The 25340-nt window shown below is 32.5% G+C and overlaps 3 protein-coding genes across 4 annotated transcripts; 1 reads left to right on the top strand and 2 right to left on the bottom strand.

The window, feature by feature from the left end:
- Positions 1 to 11260: 11260 nt before the first annotated feature.
- On the bottom strand, positions 11261 to 17158 carry LOC100797549 (inactive poly [ADP-ribose] polymerase RCD1). Of its 2 annotated transcripts, XM_003534239.5 has the most exons (8): positions 16749 to 17128; positions 16307 to 16364; positions 13687 to 14948; positions 13019 to 13260; positions 12564 to 12664; positions 11908 to 12051; positions 11727 to 11822; positions 11261 to 11550 (listed from the first exon to the last, which is right to left on the bottom strand). In XM_003534239.5, the coding sequence occupies exons 3-8, from the start codon at positions 14805 to 14807 to the stop codon at positions 11503 to 11505; spliced, it is 1752 nt and encodes a 583-aa protein (XP_003534287.1). In that variant the 5' UTR covers positions 14808 to 14948; positions 16307 to 16364; positions 16749 to 17128; the 3' UTR covers positions 11261 to 11502. The 2 variants fall into 2 exon arrangements, with proteins under 2 accessions (XP_003534287.1, XP_014617793.1); XM_014762307.3 differs by having other exon boundaries at positions 16307 to 17158.
- LOC100811749 (plastoglobulin-1, chloroplastic) lies at positions 15963 to 22103 on the top strand. Its single transcript, XM_026123940.2, has 5 exons — positions 15963 to 16041; positions 19951 to 20114; positions 20325 to 20428; positions 20693 to 20924; positions 21496 to 22103. The coding sequence occupies exons 1-5, from the start codon at positions 15963 to 15965 to the stop codon at positions 21790 to 21792; spliced, it is 876 nt and encodes a 291-aa protein (XP_025979725.1). The 3' UTR covers positions 21793 to 22103.
- A 1140-nt stretch (positions 22104 to 23243) lies between these two features.
- Positions 23244 to 24428, bottom strand: LOC100527045 (uncharacterized). Its single transcript, NM_001250885.2, has 2 exons — positions 24156 to 24428; positions 23244 to 23789 (listed from the first exon to the last, which is right to left on the bottom strand). Exons 1-2 carry the CDS (start codon positions 24284 to 24286, stop codon positions 23342 to 23344), a joined length of 579 nt encoding a protein of 192 aa, NP_001237814.1. The 5' UTR covers positions 24287 to 24428; the 3' UTR covers positions 23244 to 23341.
- Between the last annotated feature and the right edge of the window lie 912 nt (positions 24429 to 25340).

Genomic DNA, 25340 nt, shown 5'->3' with positions numbered 1-25340 from the left:
TTTTCTTAATCTGCCATATATTAATCCAAGATGGAAGAACAATAAATATATTCTAAATATTTGTTTTCAATTTTTACGCATAATTATTTGGAAATTTTAAATTATATTTTTTAATTGAGTCATTAAACTGGTATTTCTTTATGAATAGGTCTTTGTTGTTAATTGTAGGAACCTAATTAAAAAATAAATAAAAAAGTTTAGATACCCAACTGAAAAAATGTTTAGGAACCTAAATAAAAATTTTCAAATAATTTAAGGATTTATTTTGATAATTCATAAATCTTTTTTCTGACGCTTTTACAAAAATCTTCTCAAACCTTTGTAGAATACTTTTGAATTTAGTATTTTTATTTTTGCATGTCTACACCAAGTATTCTGATCTCGCTGATCTCTCTAGGTCAATTTTATCATCTTTGCAAGTTATAAACTTAATATTTTCAATTTTTACATGTTCTTCAATTAGTATTCTTAAACTCCAAAAGTAGTTTTGCCTTACAAGTTCGGTTTGGACAAAAAAGACAAAAATATAAAATAAGATTAACAATGTTATAAAAAATAGAAAAATCAAATTTTGTAAAACACATATATGAGAATTTTTTAGAAATAGTACTAGAGTAATGGTGACAAGAGTAAGAAAGTCCGCGTACAATTATGCAGAGCACTGCATACTTTTTTTTGACAGGCATAGCATAGGTATGGTAGTGTATACTACAATACACGCATAGACATAGACTGCATACTACTAAATAGTGATTGAGTCCACATACTAGATAGTTCAAATAATTTATTCATCATTAGGGTATGATTCAATCCTCGGTAGACGATGATCTGCACCCACGTGTCACGTCAATGTCGTGGACGACAATTGAATGAAGGCTTTCTCTGCATGCCGTATGGAGAACGTCGAAAACGACCACTGACTGAGGTGACGCCCGTTTTGACGCCCTTGTTTTCACCCATGCGTCGTCGTTTTATTCAATCTTTTATCTAGCCCCACTACCTGACACCTTGTGCCATCGAATTTTCATGCAATCAATTTAATGTTCAGTATTCATGTCAGACATCGTGCACCAAAATACTATTAATCAATTCAAATTATAAAATGATCATTTTTTTATATTTGCTTTTGAGCAGAATGAATCAGAGTTGCAGTTGATTTCACTTGGAACGTGCTCAGTAGTCCTAGCTAGCTGTGCGTGACAAAAGGCGAGAGACTTAGCAGATTAATGGAAAGAGCCTAATTGTAAAGGGGATTTTTTAGGTTTAGGTATATTCGAATAAGTTCCATCGATCCATTCTCATATGGGTTAATTGGTGTGTGTATCATATGTGAATTAAATATGACGTACTATGGTATGACATTGATCTTTTCATCGATGGTCCCAAATTAATGACATGGATATATGATGGAAGCATGCATGGAGCTGCAACTCAGAATACATTTTCCCCTTTCATAAATTAAATAAAAAAAAAAGAAGAAAGAAGAAGAAGAAGATTTTCCTGACGAGAGGTAACATCTCGGTTTGATGTGAGACGTCACTGAATTGGGTTATGTATTTTAGTTTTACATAGCTATGCAGATTATCTAAATTACGCAAGTGGTTAATTGGTTATTATAATGAATGATCATTATTATTATTATTATTACGATTGTTCGCTTGAGTTTGAATTTGGCCAAATTAAACACAAGATAGCAGTAAGTGGACGTCTGTGACATCCCCTTCATTAGAGGTAAGAAAGAGGGTTTAAGAGTATAATATTTTACTTTATTTCTTGAAGAGAAGAACGCTGCTCAAGTAACAATAAAAAGAAGAGAATAAGATAATGAAAAGTACACAAAATATATTACAAAAATGAATATTTTAACTGAAATAAAGAGACAACAGTGATTTTTTTATAAAGGATTTAAAGGTTAATTACTTCATATACTTTATTCTTTAATAAAATTCATAAATATCTCACATATTCTTACCTTCCCCCACCATTTAGAACAACATATGGTAAAATATAATTTTTTTCATCCGCTTATAATATTAGAGAAAACCTAATGGGGACGGGTACGTTTCTAAATCCTGAGAATACAATACAGGAGGAAGAAAAATAATCTTGCCTTTATTATTAAGTAATAAAATAATTAATCTCAAATATATTTTTTATTTGAATAAATAATAATTTCATTTTCAACTAATATTAAATCCAAACGGAAAGATATGAAATATATATTTCCATGGAACAAATATTTCATTTGTAAGTAAAAATACACATATATGCTTTTCCTATCTACTATCACACTCCCCATGACCCTTTCATTTATGTTCTCTAATTTTAATTTTTTGTCATTTTTAAAATTTTTGTCCATGTATTAATTATTATTTACTATCAATCTCTTAAATGTTATCCACAATAATTTTCCTTTTATGTCTATGTAGTGGGAATAGATATATCTATATTTTGGATCATACTCTAATGAATAGTAAAATAATAATGAGAGGAGTTTTATCATATGAAGGTGGAATATATAACATTTTGACTACAATTGACTTATCATTTATTAATCTTATAATAAATTTATTTATTTTATGAAAAAAAAATAACATCTTCAACATAATAAGGATATTTTAGTAATTATAATATATATTCATAAGAAAAAATAATTTAACCTAAGTATTAATTATTTTCAGGAATTTAAAAACTATTCTCAACTAATTTTTTAGTTAATCAAACATTTTTTATTAAATATCCAGGAATAATATTCACATATTTTATTCCCAAAATTAGTATTTTCAAGATTAAAAAAGTTATCTTGTGAAACAAAACGTTCCATGTGTGATATTAATAAATCATATGAACTAAATGGTTCGAAAAAAACGGTAGCTTTGATTAAAAATAAATTTTATTTTATAGTTATTGTTTCGTCGTAATCACCAAAATTGTTGTTGATTTGTTGGCAAATACATTACGCTTATTTTATATTAAAGCCTTATCAATTACTGCACCAATAATTTCAGTTGCAAATGATGATTTAAAACTTTAATAAAAGTGAAAATTTTAAATATAAGAAAGAATCATGCACAAAGATAAAGTTGTAAAAAAAATGAATCTAAAATCTAAACTAACTTTAATTTTATTTTGCATTTGATGGACTAAGCTAAATTGATTTATATAAATTGTGTGTGATCTATAAAGAGTTTGGTATAATAATATAAGGTTGGTATATATAAAGGGGTGGAAGGATATTTAACAGTGTAAGAGAATAAGGAAGTGGAATAGCGATGTATAGATACATGTGTTGGTGCTGCGCGATACAACTACAAGCAAGTTGATTTGGGAGAAAAGACAAAAGAGAGAAATTAACAAAAATTGACGCTAGCGACGTGTTAGAATACAAGACGACGCATAATAAGGCGAGATTCTCGCGGGAGCCAAAGGCATCATTCTGTTGTTGTTGCGTTTCAAGAGAGAGAGAGAGAATGTGGAAACATAACAAATAGCAACATAGTCATAGGTAGAGAACAAAGGGGATAATAATTTTAGAGGAGGAGAGAGTGTGCATAATATATGTCTTAAAGAAATCCTTGGCACGTGACAAAGGGAAGTGACATGTCAAAAGAGTGAAAAAGGGTAAGTTGTATAAATAAAAACAAGAGATAGTAGCTATAATAATAACTAGGGCATGGTCAAAGACATGCATAAGGGGTTGATAATGAATAATAAATAACCCAAGTGAGTAATAAAACAGTCTTGAAAAAGGGAAGGTAGGAAACAGAATTCACAACACAAGGAACGAGGCAAAATCATTTAGCAATCCATTGCATTATGATTGACGCCTCTCTGACCACATGGCAATGCACCGCACTGTCGTTTTAGCATTCAGAGAGAGAGAGAGAGAGCAGCTTTGTGTTATTTCACATCTACGGGCAGTGCGGGCAAGAGAGAGAGAATCTCTCAAATGCGATAGTGACCATTCTTTCTCCCCTCTTTCTATTCAACCCTAGTCCAGTCTTTGTCTGCCCAGCATTCAAGCCGGGCTACTTTATTTATTCAGTTTTTTTTTTTTACTTCTTCTTCCTCTTCAAGTACATGGGACACATCTACTAGTTCATGGACCTTCACTTTTTTTTGGACTTACTATCATCATGGGTTGGGTCGTGTTAGCTTCAAATAAAATAAATTACACTTGAAATTAAGAATGGAATTTGGTTCAACTTAACTATCTTGCTTTAAAAAAAATATATAAACTTAAGTTTAGTTAAAAGTAATAAGTTTAATTTAACCTGATTTAACCATCGGGATTTATTCAGCGGAAGGGATGGAAAATAAAAATAAAAATGAAACTTGATTTATGTTTATAATGTTTTACGTTCAACAAATAAAATAATATAAAAGTAGCTTTGGGATAAAACCTCAATTTAGGTGAAAGTCACTGAAAAATTATTTGTCAAACAAACATATACAACTTTCCATGAGATGCGAATATCAATTTGGATGCTCAAACGTGAAACCAAATAGTTATGGAAATGTAATATTTTGTTTCTTTTTTATTTAAATTAATCCATTCAAATAAAAATAAGGTTTAATTACCTAGCACTTGATGTGCTGCTAATACTATGCATGCCATATATTGAAGAATTAACTATCTTTGACAAAAAAATATATAACCCGAGTCGTCTCTATAAAATTTGGGCTAGGCTACTTAGCTATTGGATTTTCTTAATTATTCAGCTATTCTCTTGTACCAAAAAATCAAGTTTAGCCATGAAGTTTAGCCATTTTGTGGCCCATTTTATTTTCATGTCCGTTTGAACCTTTTATTTTTTCGGAGGTTCATTACCATTAATTTGATTGTATTTATATATCTTCGTCAAGCTACCCTTAAATCACTTCAATAGGCTCAAAAAAGTCCTTAGAAATCAGAGACACTGAAACAGTGGAACATTTGGAAGATTTCATCTCAAATTCAGTCACACTTCTAGTTTAAATAGTTTACTTCAAATTTGGGATATATTTATATTTTAATTCATGTAGCGAAATTTTTTGGCTGAGGATTGTTTCCAATTCGGCTCAGTTTCTTGATGCGGTACAACTTTGTGAGTTTTGGCTTATTATTCTTCAATGAAAAATTTGACATAATTGAATCTATATATGCCTACAGAATTAATATGTTAATATACTACTGTCTCATAACGAGTGTTATATATTAATTTTATCCTAGAGAATTAATTATAATGTCCTGAAGGACTAATAATGGCTACCTTATTTTCTGAAGAAATACTTAGTAAATTAAAAAAAGAAAGGGAATGGGGGTTTGTTTGGGATTGAGATGAATGATAATGGCGAATGTGGTATTCGTGAAAGTTGAGGGGTAGGTGGTGACGAAAGTTGTCAGGGGACAGTGTCAGTATGACTTTATCTTTATCCGAAAGAGTCTGAACTGTGAATCATTCATTCATAATTACTTCCTTTTAATGCTTTTGGCCTTAGCAGGATGTGACGTTTGCTGAAACATTTTATCTCTGTTGTGCGACAACAATGACAACAATGCTTTGCCCATGTAATATATAGCAATCTACTTTTCCTCTCTTTTTATTTTTATATATACATACACCTATATCATGTATTGTGGACCACTTATTCTTCTTCTTATATTATTATTGTTCTTAAGTAACAGACTGACTAAAGAGAAGAGAACCCTAAGTTCATGAGAACAAGATTTCAAAAGGATTTCAGGCATGCATGGCAGTGGATTTGTGGAGTGTGGACCATTCAAAATTCATAAAAAGAAAAAAAATCCATTATATCAATCTGTTTTAATCCAAAGAATTTACGCAATTGTCTAAAAGTCTTTGTAACATTCATTCACATGAATATGAACAAGATTGATTGATTTAACACTTATGTTTGATTCTTATTTTGGATAAATTTTCTTAAGTCAACACTGATTATACTATCAAGAGAATTACTCATGGACCCAATAAATTAACCACACTCATGATTTCTGAAGTAGAAAAAAAAATTCTTAAATTTTACAGTAGAAGATTTTCTTAATAATAATTATTATATTTGTCACAGCTATGGTGACTTGCTGGCTTTTCTTTTTTAATGTACATGGGCATGTGTATTTAATTTGTTTTCCCATCTTATAACATCTCCTTTGGATCCATCAACTTTGCAGTCTGCACCCTGTTGTCTATTACTATGTGACTAATATAATTCAGTATGGTTGACTCGCATGCCAAAAATTTAATAAATTTTGGTCAGCATTGCAGTGCCACCGTAGACGTAGAATGGGTCCAGCATGTCAATAATGTAATGTGCCATTAATTAAAAACAGACGTATGTGTACGCGACAACCATTTATTTTAAAACACATACAATTTATAATTGACCCATCCATTACCTACATGCACAATGGGAAATATCTCTACTGAAGATAATGTTGGCTTGTCTGCAAATATATACCGTATATATTACATGTAGTATTAATCAGAGAGGCCTTCTCATTTTGTTGCTCAAGGGCTTTCCAAATTCCAATTGTGGTAATCTATTATAATGTAACGTTTTTTTCGAAAACAAAATTCAAAAAATAATTATTGGATCGATGGACATAACAAGAAAGGAGTAAACAATCTCAATCGAGGCGAAGGCTATTATTCAAACAGTCAAACAAAAGTGGGGTGACAAGGACAAGGAGTATATCAAGCAAAAAATTAAAAGGGGATGGAGAATAAGTATAAAAATATTTTTTAATAATTAATATAAAGGAAAAAAACTGTAAATAAAATAGAAATTTATAAAATCTATGATCCTAGAGTAGTTCCCTAACAAAATAGAAGTAAGTTTTGTAACACCTTTAATTTCTTTTATATTAATTTAATTTACAAACCATGTTTGCATTTATACTATTTATAAACTTCCCTTATACAATGACATAGCTTACAATAATGCTATTCATCGAGTGGAATCTCAAGCCTCAACCTCGGACGCATAATTGTGGTCCAGAGTCCAGACAGAGAAAACCCCTTGAGCCCAAAAATCTTGGCCCAATATGTCGTAAATGTTTATAATGGGCCGTGTGAAACAAGGTGATTTTTGTTAATCAATCTAGGCCCAGTCATGCTAGGGCAGTAGTTGCAACATTAGGAGGGCAACACGGTGCTGCTGGAAGAGCTGATAAATGACAACATCTTTATGCAGGATTGACTGTCTGGTTGTCAAAGACTGAAGCACTAGGTGATTTTTGTTAATCAATCTGGGTTGCTTTTTATAGGATATTTCTCTTCATTCCAAACTTTCTTTGGAACCTTCAAATTTATTCTTGACTTGGAACTAAAAAAGAGTTGAGCTATCTGATTCAGAAACTTTGACTACTATGGGTGGGGAATTTAGGAGGGGAATGGGGAAGGAGAAGGTTTCAAACAAATCTCACCCTTGTTTGGGAAGTTTTTATAATGAGGAAGGGAAGTGTTAACTTGTTGGCTAGTGTATCAAATTGTCATAAATAGTAAAGTATTCGGAAGTCCAAGTGTCAAATCCATAGGGATTTTATTTGTACTTAAATTAATGCAAATCCAATTTAAAAACAATAGATAAATAAAGATTTAAAAGAAAGGATAAAAGATTTAAAGATAAAAATATAAGATAGAAAAGATAAAATATTTAAATTAAGATATAATAAAGATAAAAGAAAATAGAAGATAAAAGATAAGTTAAGAAAAGTAAAAGATAAAAAATAGAAGATAAAATTTTATTTATTTATCTTCCAAATTCCTTTGCAAAGACTTAACAAATAAATAAAATGCATGAAGTATGAATTCTAGATGTTTGTGCTTGCAAGAATGCATGGGTATAAAACTGTTATTCTATTCTTAGAAATGATTTTCTTATGAAATCCTTTCGCATACATTATTTAAATCTTATTTAGAAGTTATCTTCTTCGCGTCTAACCTCTAACAGAAAATAATATCAGCAGGGTTTATTACGGGACAGCTCGTACATCTTTGTGCCTTGAGTACATCATACATCGCTGGACTTTTAGGTCTGCCAGACCCTAATTAGCAGTTTAACCATTGATGGCCATTGAGGGCTTTACAATGGATGGGGTGTAAAAACTGGTAGAATAAATGGGATGAAAGAAAGGAAGGGAGTAAATGAAACCCTAGAGGGGGTTATGTGGCATTGTTTTCTGCTTGACTTGACTCCATTCTTATAGTTGACTTGACTCCCTTTTTAAAGTTGTGCTTGCCAGCAATCTTCCTTTTTTGATATTTTTTATATCTTTTAGATTTGTTTTGCTTTTAATCATATCTTCCTGGTATTTTGGATATTTTTTCAATCTTTTTCTCTTTTAATCTATCATTTTTATATCTGCAAGTCATATTTGCATGTCTGCCAGACCCTAATTAGCAGTACCATTGATGGTCATTGATGGCTTTACAATGGATGGGGTATAAAAACCGGTAGGATAGAAGGGTGAAAGAAAGGAAGGGAGTAAATGAAACCCTAGAGGGTTATGTGGCATTGTTTTCTACTTGACTTGACTCCATTTTTATAGTTGACTTGACTCCCTTTTAAAGTTGTGTTTGCCAGCCATCTTCCTTTTTTGATATTTTTTATATCTTTTAGATTTATTTTTCTTTTAATCATATCTTCCTGATATTTTGGATATTTTCTCAATCTTTTTCTCTTTTAATCTATCATTTTCATATCTGCAAGTCCTAAATAAGAAAAATATCAAATCTTAATATTTAAGTCAAAGATAACTATTAAATAAATATTTTTAAAGATATTTTTAATATATTTTTATTATTAAAATAACTTTAGAAAGTAGGAGACTATAACATGTAACTCCCATTAACCTTTCCCTTATTTATTTTTATAAAGAACTTTAAACATACAAAGAAAGAAGCTTATTGATTCACCATTCATACTCTGCCGTCCCTCCCCCTTCTTTTTCTTCCCCACACTTCCCCGACATACACATGTCCTTGCATGGTTGCTGCAGCATGCTGTTTTCAGTTAAAATGACCTGGAAAGCTTGAAATACAGATGAAGATTCTGCACCGCAGGAGACCCATAAAAACGTCAAAGATGGCATAATTTCATACACAAACGCAGATGTAGTTGTTAAGCTACCGGGCTGGGATCCTGCTTATGCCAAAAATGTAGCACAAGCATGTTTAAGTGCCCTAAAACAGTTAATCAAGTCAGACAAGAAACTTCCAGGTAATTGTTTAGTGGGTTCAATGCTCTCATGTTGATTCAATCCATTCATAAGTCGTTTCATTTCAGTGATCAAAATTTTTAGAGTAGATGGTCACTTCAACATTTCTGATTTGTGGACTGCTACCCCGGACAACTGCTTTTCATCAAGATTAGGATGTTATTTCATGGGGATAAAATGGGAAGGTTTAAAATGAGGAGTGCATCAGGTCAATGAGTATTCTTACTTAGAGGGAAGCAAAAAAAAAATGGAGGTGAAAAATGACTGAGGAGGCATTTTACAAGTGGAAAGATGGAATTTTAGATTGAAAATGGGAAAACTTGAACATTTTATATTAGCCCATGATTGACTTCATCTCTGTCATCTTTCAGGTAAAAAAAGCCTATACATAAGATTGGGATGTCGCGGGGATTGGCCAAACATCAAACCCCCTGGTTGGGATCCATCAAGTGAAGATAACACAACTCTTGGTACACAGTAATGATGCTTGAAATTAGTGAGTAACATGTAATTTGTTTATACAAGTTTTTCTACCACAAATGTCATATAAGAGACAGCTTCATTGGTACATGTTATGCTTCTAGTCAGCAAAACCAAAAGCTCCGTAGTTTGATAACTATGTGATGGATGTTGTAACATAGTATTCACAAAACTGGTCATACAACTTTTTGAACTGATGTGGACTGGTTCGATTAATGGAATGGGGGAAAAAAGTAGCCAAATTATAATTGGCTGATGGGTAGACAGATTTTCTTTTCTTGTTGGTAGAGACAAGGAGTTGGTGGCTGATATAGAATGTGATTCGCCGTTCAATCTATAATGACGACAAAATTCAACCTCTCACTCCTTTAATAAATACAACCCAAATGTATGTATGACTAAAATTTTCTGGTCTATCATCCGCATCTGATGCAAGTCTAACAGATTCAGAGTGAAGGTAAAAAGAATCACATTTTTCTTTTAGGTTAATTGTAATTTTGGTCACTTCACTACAATGCACAATTTTAGTCTTTCAAGTAAATTTTTACTTGAAATTGTCATTCCTAATTGTTCAGTAAAATTGCTTTAAAACTATGGATAAAAGGGTTTCATTAGGGACACAATTTTGAATCAGCATTCGCAATTGTTGCTGAAAAAGCAAAACTCCATCCTTCTTCCAATTCTTTTCTTTACGTAGCATTCTCTCCAACTCTTGGCATGCCATATGAATGCATGTTAACTTGCTTTTAGGTGCATCATTAAATAAAACCACGAATCTTCTCGCTACAGAAGCTTATAGAAGAAGCAAGCAGATAATATATAATAGATGCCCGGGCCAGATAAAGAGATCAAGATCAAGTTTCTTTGACTTATTTTACAAACACGGGGAAATATCTAGGAAGTTTTTGGTAGTCATTTTCCAACATTGATTTTGAGAATACACCAACTAGATTTCTTAAATTTTCTACTGGATTGAAGATAAAATTTGGTGACTTTCCTCCTTTTTAGACCATTAGATTAACTTTTTAATGGTCCAAATTTTGCAATTTGTTTCAAAAAAATAATTTTTATTTAATTATTAATTTGGTTTGCACATTTTTTTATCCTTTAAAATTAAAAAAAATACTACTGAGTACGTAGATAATTAATAGTAGTGTAACCTGACAGTTATTCAATTGTAAGAAATCATTTACCGAGAAAGAAAATTCTGTTTCCGGATTCGAACCCATGACCAACAAGTCATCAAGGCACAACTTTACCGCTGCACCAGGACTCGCCCTCATGGTTTAAAAGTATAAAAAATATAAAAATTGAACTAATAGTTTAGTTAAAAAATATCTTTTAAAACAAGTGACATAATCTGGACCATCAAATTAATCTAATGATGTCAAATGAAGAAAAGTTACACCGACTTTCCCTCCACAAAATCACTGAATCCACGCCCATAAAATTTCCCTTATATGCTTTAAAACACCATTACCACAACAAGAAGTTCAATATATCAAATTTACAATACAAAGTGATTTCATTTTGAAAATTAGAGTGAAAAAAAAAATGGAATATCCAAATTCTGGTTTTTATCATAAAAACCCAACATAAACAAGAGGGTTGATTGACAGGTCACCTAATCACAAACAGTTCAAACTAAACTCTATAATGTAGTTCTAGTTGCATGTATGTCTCAAGTCCAAATATAGATGACAAAAGGAAATGAAAAAAGATAGTTTTGATTTATCCAGCAAACAGTTGACATTAATTGACTCCAAGGATAAAGATCTCCACCTCCTCACAGAAATACAGCCTCAGTCTTCTTTCTTGATTGAGTCTTTCAATTCACCACCGGAAGGTATCTGCAAGCAGCAAGCTAAACAGTTAGGAGGTACAACCATATAGCAAAAGACAAGCACAACATTTCAATGTAGCCTAACCTAATATACTTAACAAGTGATTTCCTTGGAGGTATAACCACAGTTGAAGGCCAATCACAAGATTTCAAAGCCAAATTAATTTTTAAAAAAGACCATACCTTATACTGAAGATTTGTTATTGTAGTTCTCAACAGACCATCTCCAACTATTAACCTCAGCATCTTCACAAAATCATCCCGGGATATATGCTTAGACTGAATAAGAACAGAACAGCATGAAATATTAGCAGTATTTCATCAATCAAGGCCGGAAACCATCGAGTGGATCTATTGTACATACCCTGAATTGTTCATAATATGTTTTGATTACATCCATACCCGTGGGAGGAACCTGATCTCTGATAGCATCAAGAAGCACAGGAAAAGGCATCCAAGGGGATTTTGGAACTTTTGGGGTGCTAGAAACCATACTAGGAGCTTTTCCCTGAGGAGGTTAGCCCACAATCCAAAATTATATGGATAATGCTCTATATATAAGCAATAAAGCTAAACAGTACAGGATTTAACAACAGAACAGTTTTCAAAAGTATGATAAAACCCTAAAAGTGGTATGTTTTCCTTACAAAACACAACTTTGCATTTGTGCTTGCAGCCATAGAACAGACCTGAGCCCAATAAAGGTGTATGCAGGAACTAAAATTCACAGCAGTGAAACAACAATCTTCCAGCCCTTAATCACCACCCTATAACTCTCAGACTACCTTACATGACCAAAGCCTCATGAAACGTTCAATTACTCTATAAAGGAATATCAAATGATGTTAACTGCTTTTGTTCTTTCAGAATAGATCAACCACATCATTTTTTACCATATCAAGAGAAAATTTAAAACAAGATTTTGGAAATATATGGTAAAAAAACCATAAAAAATAGTTAATTGGCATTAAAAACCTGGGAAACCATGAGATGCAAAAACTCAAATATCAAATAACTTACATTATCTACAGTAGAAGATTCTGAATTTAACAAGCCATGAGGACCGTCACAGGCTGTATTAACCCCAGAAACATTCTTACCCTCACTTCCACAAAAATGACCTGTAAAAATGCATCTTAAATAAATGATCAGAAAGAAAGAATCATATTTATACAGCTAAGCAGCAGAAGCCACTGGCTGTTTCAATGAACCAGATTGAAATGATTAATTTAATGAATGTAAGATAGACCTCAAGGAGATATCAACAATTTACGGATGAAACACTGTTACCTAATACTAACATCTTATAAGACTTTTCCATCAGAATGGAAAGAAAGAACCATGGATATAAATCAGTTTGTCTTTTGCTTAACCCATTGAGAACTAATTACACAATATTAAGATGCACAACTTATTTTTTCCAGGAAAACACAAATGAATAGTAAACAGGAAAAAAAAACAGAAAAATGTATCACCTTCAGCGTCAGACGAGACTTTAAAGCTAACAACGAATTCCGGATAGATGTGGGTGTTCATGTTCATATTCCACACCACATAGTATTGTGGACATTCAATGGCATCCACCCCATTATCATATTCACAACTACTGGGATGAAACTGATCAGTGCCAGGCCGAAGAATCTCCATGTTCCCCATTATTACACGACAAAGGGCCAAGTGTCGAACCCCATTTTCGTCAACATCACAATAACGCACACTGTACATATGGCAAAATTGAATCCTTCTCTAAGCATGTCAACAGAAAAATCTAGAATATATATAACAAATAGTAACATAATAAATTGGGCAAAAAAAAATAATATCAGGACAAGTAAAAAACAAAAAAAAAAAAACTGTACTTTCTAGTAAAAAGACAACAAACAATGGCAGTAATAATAAGTAGAAAACAATTAAGAATAACAAGAAAATATGCTCATCACTCCACCCTCGACGTAAAAGGTATGCAGCAAAAATTTATTAAAGATTATTACAGCAGTTAAAAATAACACAAGTACAGAACAAGGGCAAAAAAAACCGTTAAAAGACAGAACTACAGTAATATTGGATGGAAAAATGGTCAAATTTTTACAGAAGAAAATCCTACCACAGAAACACAATATATTAAACTTTTATCAAAACTAACCTGGCATCAGGGCAAGTAACAGCAGCAAGATGAACACCAATGCCATATGTGCACTTTGATCCAGATAGTCCATAATGACTAAGTCCATAGTTCATCATTGTAGATAGTTCTCCTTTAGAGGAAGCAAGCCAAGCATACCGAATGTTAGCTTCCCCATGATTTTTTTTGGTAATTTCAGCTTGCTTCTGGAACAGCTCCCATCGTGCTTGCATTGACGCACCTGAGCAGTGGTAAATCTCAACTATGTCAGAATCAGTACTGCCAAAACTACACATTCCCTTAAGAAACATCTTTTGTACAGAATTCAGATCCAATTTTCCATATACTGATTCAGTATAAGCATCTAAACCTATGTCTTGATGTTGCTGAATGTCTTCACCAACATTTCCACAGTCCTTTTTGTTAATGCTATCTTCAACTTCTACATCATATTGACAGCAGTTTTCTTTAGTATCAATTTGAATACCCTTAACTAGAGCATTGGACTCCCCACTACACTCACTCAACCTGGATTGATCCACTCCATTTATTTCAACTTCTAAATGTAATTTTATTTCATTAGATGCATATGAGTCTGGACTTTTTCCACCTTCCTGTTTGCTCAAATTATAAGGTTCTTCATCAGAAGCAGCATAGATTTCAGGGAAAAAACAGCACCCTGCCTCATCAATCAAAGCTATAGGTTGTTGCAAGCCAGTTTTAAGGTCCATCTTATGCAGACGTAAAAAATCAAACAAAAGATGATACCCATGTGACTCTATCTCCACAGCTGCCCGCTTGATTTCAAGATCCTTCTTAACCAAATCAACAACATCCTTTGGAAAGTCCAACCATGACCCATTCTCATAGAACATCAAACGCTCCAGTCTCCCACTCTTTTTATAATTCAAAAAACGCCTAGCTAAGGACCGTCCAATATGAGGACCAGCATTTGTCAGCCTGTTTCTATATCCACCCAATCTCATGCGTTTGACAGCCCTGCTTGTTGGTGACGTAAAAGATGACCAATGCCCTAACATTGGTTGTGAAGCTCCACTTAAATGTGCAGCATATCGGGTCGCTCGCTTGCGCTTCAGATTGAGTGCAACCCTATCCAATGCCTTTGCGATTTTTGCTTCCATTTCTATCAACTAGCCCAATATCTATAAACACTCTTAAATATAAAAGCTCAGGTGCAGAAGTTAAATAGAACCCTAGACCTTGAGCAGTTTCAAAGAAACTGTGGTGGCAATGGTGAAGACCATGACATCAATTGGCAATCCCTGGATATTAAAACTTTTGAGAATATTGAACAAATACATAGGATAATAGACACATAATAATAAAGGCTAACAAATAAAGAATAAGGGGTTAATCAATAAAAGCATTCCCTGCATAACAAAATAAGTAATCTGAATTCTGAAACAGTTGCACAAGTGACATATTGCAAAAGTACCATCTCCAACAAGATTAAGAAAAATAGAGTATTGAACTTATAACATATACTACAAGAGTGATCAACATCCGAAACACAGTACATTAAACTCACAAGCTTTTAAATATAAACAAATTCGATTACATGATATCGCTAATTCAGTCTAAGCTAAATTTATCCAATTTTACATCAAATACTTATCCACTCTTTTTTAATGTCGATGTCAATGGATCTTTAGGAGACCAAAAATTGCAAAACCCCAAGAAAATGCAAGTTCAAAAGATGTACAAAATGTTATAATGTAGCTCAAAAAGATTGATTAATACAAAATCCCAAAAAATAATTCTTTGTACTTGCAAGTTTGCAACTCGGCAGTTTGTCAGAAAAATTGGTTCATAAACCATGCATGCTTTTAACTAAACCAAAAAATTCAATTAGACCAACAAGAAAACTAATAATAACCCTAATATATAGAATGTACAACAAACAATAAATAGATAACTGGGGAATAAAAAACAATAATAACAATTCCAAGAGGATCCCAGTTTATATTATTTAAAATTCTCAACACAACAATCCAAATAAACTCATAAAAATGAATGAAGTTGTTTTCTATGGCACCAGCACTCTAACTAACCAAATCCCTGGCTTCAACTCTACCTATGCTCACTGAAAGACCTATGAAATAAACACCTAACGACTGAGCTGTCTTGCTTAAAACTGCCACAGAAGCTTTAGTTCATTTACTGCATACTCATAGCAAAAGTTATGCAGGAGACGGCATGGTAATGAGGTGGAGCAGGGACGGGTATGATGTCTCTCGTCCCTGCTCCCCAATATTATATCCATCCCCGATTCCCGAATGGCCTATAATTTTATACCCATCTCTGCCCAGTTCGGGGTCCAGTATCCCCACTCAGTCCACATCCCAGCTACTACAGGTAGTTTTAGTTATAAAGTTCAGGAAAAATGAAGCACCACCGAGCAGAAAATTAAGAAAGCATTATGCAACGGCCAATTTCTTTATCGTCCACAGTATAAATTGAGCAATCTCACACATTAAGCTAACAGGTTGATAAAGATAAACTTTTTTTTTACCAATTATAAACAGATAAACTTAAACATCAAGAAATTCACAAATCAAACAAACTTCAGAAATACCATGAAATTGATCAAAGACACGAATATAAATAAATTTATGCATACCCAGCACTGCATTTAGTGTTCATACTGTACATGCTTTTCCCCGGGAACAGCGCAGCTCCTGATGATAGAATTTAACAGAATAAAAATTCTTACAAAAAAAAAACTGCAAAATTATAACAAAGTCGTGGCAGTCAACGATCACAACCAAAGACACCGTATAAAAAATCAACAAATCAAAACAACCCCCCACTCCAAAAATAAAAAATAAAAAACAAACTCTATAAATATCACTTCTAAAACCAAATCAGCTCCAAAAATTACAAATAAACAGAAAATCATTCCAAACAGCAAGAACAACCAAACTCAATCCTGATCTACTAAATCCAAGCCCCAAATCGCAAAGTCAAACGGACATAAAAATAAAAAAGTCCTAAACCCTGGCAGATATTAAAATTCTGAATCGAATAGCGCATGGAAAACCGAGATAAGCTTTAGAAATTACCTGAGTCCAGAAACACGCAAAACAACAGAATTAACAATTTACCAGACAAATTTTTTTCACCTCTTTTTTTTGCCTTTTTCTTATTATATATATTCAATTCCCCTGGTGCATCGGAGGAATAGATAGGGTTTCTATATACACCGTTTTCGCTGAGAGCGAAAAACCCTAACTGGAAGGATCGGCGAATTGTAGGGTTAGGTAAAAACCACGCCTGAAAAAGGACTGATAATGGAGGCGTTACCCTTAGATGCTGCAATTTCTCGCTACCCCTTTTCCAAGTAAACACACGCAAGATTCACCCAGGGATTTGATACGCTCACCCGCAGTCACCTATTACTTTTTGTCACAGACTCCGTCTTATTGGACCGTGGTTGTGCGCTGACTTACCGTGTGTGGTCTCACTTGTTTTTTCTTTTCTAGTTTTCTTGCTTCTCAATTTTCCCATCCATATCTTCTCGTGCTTCTGGAACCTATTTTTTTAAAATATAATCATTTTTTGGCTTTTTAAGAGATACATGTGTTTTCGTCGATGATGAGCAGTTTGACTAAATTGTATTAAGGATAAAACAAAGACTAAATAAAAATAAAAGATTAAATTATATTGATATAATTTTGATTAATTATTATATTATTTAATAATTTTTAATTGAATAATATTTTCTTAAAATCGACTATTTCACTTATATTATATATATAAAATTTCATGTTAATTCAAGATTAGTTGTTATTATATTCACATATATTAAAATTGACATGATATGAATTTTTTAAAATATATTAAAATATGAATGATTTAATTATTTTTTTATTATTCAATTTTGATGAAAATTTACACAAATAATTTTGATATTATGTAAATATAATTTAATGATTAAATCAATAAAAATCATATTATATATTAAATTATAAAATGTTATAATAATTATTTAAATTACGTCAATACAATTTCATCTTTCATCTTAAATAAATGTATTTTTATGGAGTAAATTATTTGTCAACCTGACAAATGTCAGTAAATATATTTTTAAATGTTTTTTCTTTCTTTTAAATTCCTGATAAAAATGTTTTTTTTCTTTTTTCACCATTTTTTTCTTATGGATTTTACTAATTTAATAATAAGATTCTAGCAAAAATATCAATCATAAAACATTTTTTTCTTTTCATAATATTATTATTATTATATTCTTTTACCATAAAGTTTACAATACTCATACATCAATGAAATGAGTTATATCCTGTTCGTTATTATTAATATTTACTTCATTTATTTATAAGCTTTTAACCATGAATACCTATGGGGTATGGCCCAAAAGTTCACGGACTTCTACAAGTTCTCTTTTTTATTAATATTGTAAGGGTATTGTTATTTTTTTATTTTATTTCAATAAGGGTTCTGTTATTCACATCCCCAACTTACTATTAAGATCTCACACATTTTCATAATTATGTGTGCGTGTTTTTTAAATACTTCTGACCTTTGACACTCCATAACACAATAGAAACTTGTTTTGTTGTATATTTTGTTGAAATGCACTGTGGAAATACATTTTCAATGTTTTTTAAATAAAATATAACACAACAAAAACAATGTTTCATTGTGTATTCCAATCAAAAGATACAATAAAAATAACAAATTAGTCTATTTGCATGATTAATTTAATTCATTAGAATAATTATGACACTATTAAAAAATAATTAATTTAATTATAAAATAACAAATTACTCTATTTGTTACCTTGATTGTGATCAAACAATTTTCAAAATTACCTTAAATCATTCATAATTAATTTGATTCATTCAATTAATTTTTTTAATATTCAATTAATTGGTGTGGTACTATTGAAAAGTGATTTTGATTCATTTGAAACTAATTTGATTACAACTAAAAAAGTTATTTGAATCATAACGTACAACGACCCGAACTGACGAGTAATCACAAAGGTACAAGCCACACATTTGCTTGACTGCCTTGGCATAGCCATTTCCTTTACGCTTTGCTTCCAATGGTAGTTGCGGGGTTTGAGACTTGTTTCCATTTGCACTTCGTTTCTATTCACACAAGCCCAAGCTCCTCTCATTTTAAACTTTTTTTTCACTTCACAATCACAAGCTTGCTTCTCATTGTTGAGTGTTATCTAGGGATTTGGAGGGTCAATTTGCCAACCCAAGTGTAAATGGGGTAGGGTGAAGGTTTCAACCTATTTCTTATATATAGGTTAACTTGTTATGATCCATATTTTTTATTGATCAATGAAAGATTAGATTGACACTAGTTAACTCATTTTATCATTTTTAACATAAAATTATTTTAACTTAACCTAATTGTCAATTTAACTTTTATTCTTAGATATGAAACTTCCTTAAATATTTAAGGAAGATTTGATTATTCATAATAATCTTTAAGTCAAACAACATTATCATATATAAATTAAATTTATGACTTGTAAAAACAAAAAAGTTCACAATACATATATATCTGAAAAAACAAAATAACTATATATTTGAAAATAATTGCTTGAAAATTTATATTAACTACAATAAACTATAACAATAGGAAATTTATGGATGGGAGAAATAAAAAAGAAAGAACAAAAATACTTTAAATTTATTTAATATTGTTTTTTTGTAATTAATTTTGTTTCTTACTCAAAAATATTCAAATGCCAATTTTACATTGATTAAGAATATTAATTAAGTTTTATCATTACTTTATATATTCAACATAAATTTAATTGTTAAAATTGCATTCTAAATATATTTAGAATACAACATGCATATTTTGTAAAATGTGACATTTATGTTATTTTCAAAGGTGATATTTCATATTTACTTCTTAAATTTTTATTCTAAATAGATTTCTTCTTACAATTTAACAATGTAATTCATTCTACATTTAAACAATGTAATATCGTGTTATAAATATAAAATATATTGCGATTTGTGTATTATTGTATTTTTGAATAAATTGCTAATCAATTTTTTGTTTTTTGAATAAATTGTTTAGTGTCATGAAGTTTGACTGACCCGATTGATTATAGGATTTAAACATGTTTTAAGTCAATGAAGATTTGGGACTATTTTCAAAAGTTAATTGCTTCCACATAACTAGGTTAAATAAGTTTGGAAGGTGTTCTGAAGGAACTGGCACAGTGCTTCGTGGTTGATATTTTCTCTGGAGCTTTGTTCTAGTGTATCAATATAGTGCAGCCGGTGCGCGTGCTGAAGACAGAGAGGGACATACCTGTAGAGACATTGACACTCGTATCAGAATTTGACAAAGTAACAGTTAAGGTGTATGACTTAGAATTTCGCAGAGTAACTGCCAAGTTGTATGCATTTGCATACTTGATTGAGGTTGCCATGGGGGTATTAATCGGTGAAATGCTGAGGGGTTTGATGGCTCTTTTATAATTAGCTTGTCACTTCTCTCAATGGGGTCTGCTGTAAGATGTGACGGATATGTTGTCTGTGCTCATAGGGGCTGCTTCATTGACAGCAAAGGTTGCATGATTGATGCTGATTAATGACCAGGCAACAGTTGTCCTTGAAAATGGGCCGAGCACTTGGTCAATGTAGGGAAGGGTGAACTGGTTGGCTTGGTCATCCAAGCAGAGTGCTTGGCAGTCGCAGCTGTTTTACTTCCAGAACAGAAGATTTAATGTGAGCATTGTACTATTGGAGTATTCAGAACCGAAAGTTAGCAAAAAATGATAACAGCTGTTGGAGTATATGTCAACATACATTATTCCAACTCTTAATAATGGTTCTCTTTAAGTCAGAACTTTGCACTGAAAGGATAAGATGATTCCGAGTCAAATCAATATAGTGTGACTGATAAAAGTATTTGTTTCTTTTCATCTTGGTCTCCTCTAACAGAAATAAAAGTAATGTTGATATTGATGAAATAAGCTCTTAATTATCATATTAGTAGTTCTTAATTGAAGTTCTTACTGTTTCTTTGCTTGTCAAACTGATGTCAGGTACACTGCATCTTCTGAACTGTTGCCTCTTCTAGCAGCGGGAAGATTGCCTTTGTTGAAGGTGGACAAGATTACGCAAACAATTGATACTAGTAGCTCCACTATTATAAACTCCACAACATTGTCTAGCCCTTTTGCATCTTTGTCTTTCAGTGCATCTTCCTCATTTGAAGTTCAATCCCCTACAAGAATACAGGTATTCTTGTGCAAACCTTAGTATTTTGCAAAAGTAAATTTTTAAAAAGACATAATATATTTGACCCAAGGCAGTCAAAAAGGCAAAAGGTTCTGGGGGTTAACACTTTGCGAACAGCCTTTTTTTACTCATAAAACAGCTGAAATCCCCAAAATTAATCGGTCCCAAACTTGTTCTTAATGTGAAGGGTACCAAAAAGTGCATTCCTCTTGTATTGTGAAAACTGTCAAATTATATATATATATATATATATATATATATATATATATATTTGCTATGGGGCAATAATATGAGGGTGTAAAAAGATAAATGCTTATTATTATACTTATCATATCCTGTGCATTGTATTTTGCTGGTGCTTCAAGAGTTCATCTGAATGTTGAGTAGTTAAATAAATAGTTGCTTCAATTCTGTTATGCAAATATGATTTGTATGGTGCTTAATGTTAACGGTATTGCATCTTATGCAACTGAATGTTGTGTGTTACTCATTAGTTTGCACAGTGTGCATATGAACCTTTTAGATTGCACATAACTAGAAAACTCTTGCTGACATTTCTAAATGCAAGCAGGTTGCATTTAAAGAAGGTTCAATCCAAGCTCCAGATATAAAGTCTAATGTCGAACTACCAGAAAATGTAGACATTTTTGGCCAAAAGCTTAACCTACAGCCTCTGCAACAATCCCTTGGTCCACTGCAGGGTCTGGTGGAAAACATATCACGTGTCATTTCTGGTCAGCCGCCTCTTAAGATTCCCATCCCTGGCGAGAAGACAAGCTCTTGGCTTCTTACTACATATCTTGATAAGGACTTGCGAATATCAAGGGGGGATGGTGGTCTTTTTGTTCTTGCCAGAGAAGGAAAGTAAATTATACTCCTTTCTTCTTCCCCCATCCCATTCCCGTCCCGAGAATAATGTGAATGGCTTGTTCAAAATCTCTCCATTTTTTTTTGTATTTTCTTCTTCTCAAGTTGATGTAAAGGAGTGACGGGGTTATGTTTTCAGGCTGTAATTCTACAAGATATAAATTGTCGGAAGAATAGTGTCAACCCCTTATTTACTTCCGTGAAATATTGATTTGGGGAAGGAATATGAAATTTTATGAAGTTACTTTTGAGATTGAGACTCTTGTCTCAGCATGGGAACTAGATTTAAATGATATGCAAAAAGGGGTTTTGTTGTTTCTACATAACTTGCTGTTCTACATGCTTTGGAGTTTATTGTTAATTGATTGGTCATTCTTCAAAAGATTTTTTGGGGTGCATATCAAGGGCGTTCTCTAACTACCGTATTTTACAACAGAAGATTAATTCCTTTCAAAAGAAGGAAATCAAAAACACCACGGAAGTGAGTATCTTTCTCAATCTGTTAGGAAATCAACTATAATTAATATGTATAAGAAACTAATTTCTTTATTAATTGTGTTGAGTTTGCTTACTTAAAAAGATAATGTGTGAATTAGAAAACAATATTTTTTTATTTAATTTGAAATATTAAAATTTAAAGGGAATTATAAGGTGGTGAATTTTATTTGAAGGAACCTTAATTATCTACCTTAAGAATTATAAGGTAGTATAGTTTAAAATGTTCATTTTAAAATTTGGTTTCTGCGTGTGCCGTGGTAAGCTAGAATTGGTCTAGATAGCGACACTGAAATATTTTAGGTCATTTGGGTATCCACGTAGCGCTTCCAGAGAAACACTTGAAAATCTCACATGAGTCACATCAACTTTATGTTAATTTTTTTTTATTAACTTAATCATAATTAGAAATTAGAACATATTATGGTATACAGGTTTGCATAAACATGGTATAGCCAATCCAGTGGATGGATGAAGAAAAATCAAACTGTAAGTTGCACAAACCAAGTTTGCTGGGAACGATGAATTAAAGCAATGCCCAACCTTCACCATCATTACTCATTGAACAGGAAGGTAATCCGTGATATATATTAACAACTAGTTCTTTTAATCAAAACTGAGAACAAAATGCATAACCACTGGTTATCCAAAAGGAAGCTTGACGAACTGTAAAAACATCCAAAGAGACAGCAGAGATAACAAATTTGCGTACTCTAACACACTATCAGTAAAGGTTAGACCAATCTAAACACACTATCAGTATATCACAATATCGTATATAATTAGGATATATTATGTTGCATAAACCAAAGTTGTAGGGAACTATAAAATAGAGCAATACGCAATCTCCGCTATCATTATTCATTTCAACAGAATGATTATCCGTGATGTTAACAACTAGTTCTTTTAACCAAAACTGAAAGCAAATGCATGACCGCTGGTTATCCAAAAGGAAGCTTGACGAACTATACAAAATCCAAAGAGACAAAAACAGATATGACAAATTTGCTTACTCTATCACCATCAATTTCCAACATCTACCAGCAGAGAGAGGGTTAGTTATGCATCATCCACTGCATAATATCCTTCCTAATAACACCCTCTGACCAATTTACTCTGCAATTTGATCCAACAATTTGAGGCGTAGAGGCCCTGAAGTGCCTGCCATGGACAGTAGTCCCTGCAGGATAGGGCGATCGCATCATCCTCGCAACTGTAGGAAAAGGCATTGTCCTTGATGAGGTAGACAAATGCCTATCAGAGTCCCTCCTCAACGTTCCAGAAGGCTTCTGGTTGGAACTGCTACCTGCTGATAAACGCTTTCCAACACTTTCTCTTGATGTAACACCATTCGAAGGCGGAGGACCGCGAATCTGAGCCGATGGCTTCATTCGATCCAGCCATCGCAATATAAAGTTCCCGAAATTCCGTCCCACTTCTATGTCTCTATCTTGAATGTTCCGATGCACTTTGATAGCTACATCAAACACAGCACGGGTCCGTCTGTGAAGCACCATAGAAGAACACAAGTCACCAACAATTGTGCATTCCAAAAAAATTCCAAGTTAGAATCTACACTCAGTGATCAGCATCATCATTCACGGTACGCACTAAATCTAAACACTAATAACAATTAATTGATTATCAATGTTGGATCTGAAGGTCACAATGCATTTGTGACTAGCTATAAACATAATTATTTTAATTTAAAAGTATCATAATGAAAAAACCTCTTGGCGAGGAATTGGAAACATTGGAATCGAGAGAAACACATGATATTTCCATCATTGTGAAGACTATTATTATTATTAGTAGTAATGGATAAGAACAGCATTGGGAATCGAAGAGTGAATTAAGAGAGGAACGGACCTGTGAAGAAATTGGCGGAGCTTAGGGTACTTAGGGCTAACGGTCCTGTGTTGAATCCTGAGAGCGAGCCTGTAAGTTCGCTTCAGACCCAAGAAATACGCAGTTCCGAGCGTTATCTCCCACAGCACCATTGAACCTTCTTCTTCTCTCTGTAACTTTTTCGCTCTCTTTCGATCTTCTTATTCTCGTGTTGTAATGTTGACGAATTTTTTTCCTGTTGCCCAAGTTTCTATTCCTCTTCTCATTGGCACTCCAGAAATTTTCGTTCGCGGTGACCCGTTGCCTTTTTTCATTTCCCTTCATATTGCTGCCACTCTGGCCGTTGGATTTCGCTTTTCCTCGTCTTAACCCGACGGGCTTTTCATAATGGGCCTTACAACCTTAGGACTTGGCCCAATGTCGAAAAAATATGACTTTTTGACTGTATAAGCCCATAGGATTGGTATTGCTTGGCCGTGATAGTCTAGGTCAATACTGTGGTTAGTAATATATTTATTAAATTTTTAATATATTAGACTAAATGGTAATAGTATGAAAATTATACTAAGGTTTATGTGATATACGACTTATTTATTTTACCATTACAAAAAAAATTATATTAGAAAAAAGTAACTCCTATACATGAATAACGACTTCTAAATTAATTCCCGTGCCTTGTGTGTATTTTTTTTTTTTGAAACTTGCACTACTTTAGTTGTAATTTTAGAAGTATGTTACCGTATTGACAAAAGAAAAAAACCATGAAGATTTTATTCTAATTGGTCATGAATTGTTCACGAGATTATTATTTTTTGTGAGAGAGTTGTTCTTAAGATTAACATCCAGGTAATTCATATTGGATTTGGTCAATTTGGTGTGGGACAAATCTATTTGCGTCATTTTCGCCAATCCGTGGCCTTGTGTCTTTCATTTGATTTATGGGCTTACGTGGGCTTGATTCTCACGACCCTAAATGTCTTTTTGGGCTCTTTTTCTATTTGCTTCTTGGTGTTCTATCATCAAAGAAGCAAACAGAGGTGGAAAAAATCCACCAGCATTTAATACCAATAATTTCTTTAACATGCTCTCAAGACACAAGTTAAAGAACTAAAATTATAAATTAAAAGTATCCAATATTTTATTTTAAAAAAATATCGACATTAACTTTTAATATTTTCTAATGATAGTAGTAATTAATGGTATTAT

Source organism: Glycine max, chromosome 9, assembly GCF_000004515.6.
Source record: "Glycine max cultivar Williams 82 chromosome 9, Glycine_max_v4.0, whole genome shotgun sequence".
Taxonomy (NCBI): domain Eukaryota; kingdom Viridiplantae; phylum Streptophyta; class Magnoliopsida; order Fabales; family Fabaceae; genus Glycine; species Glycine max.
The sequence above is the reverse complement of the archived record's forward strand: the minus strand, read 5'-3'. Positions and strand labels throughout refer to the sequence as shown.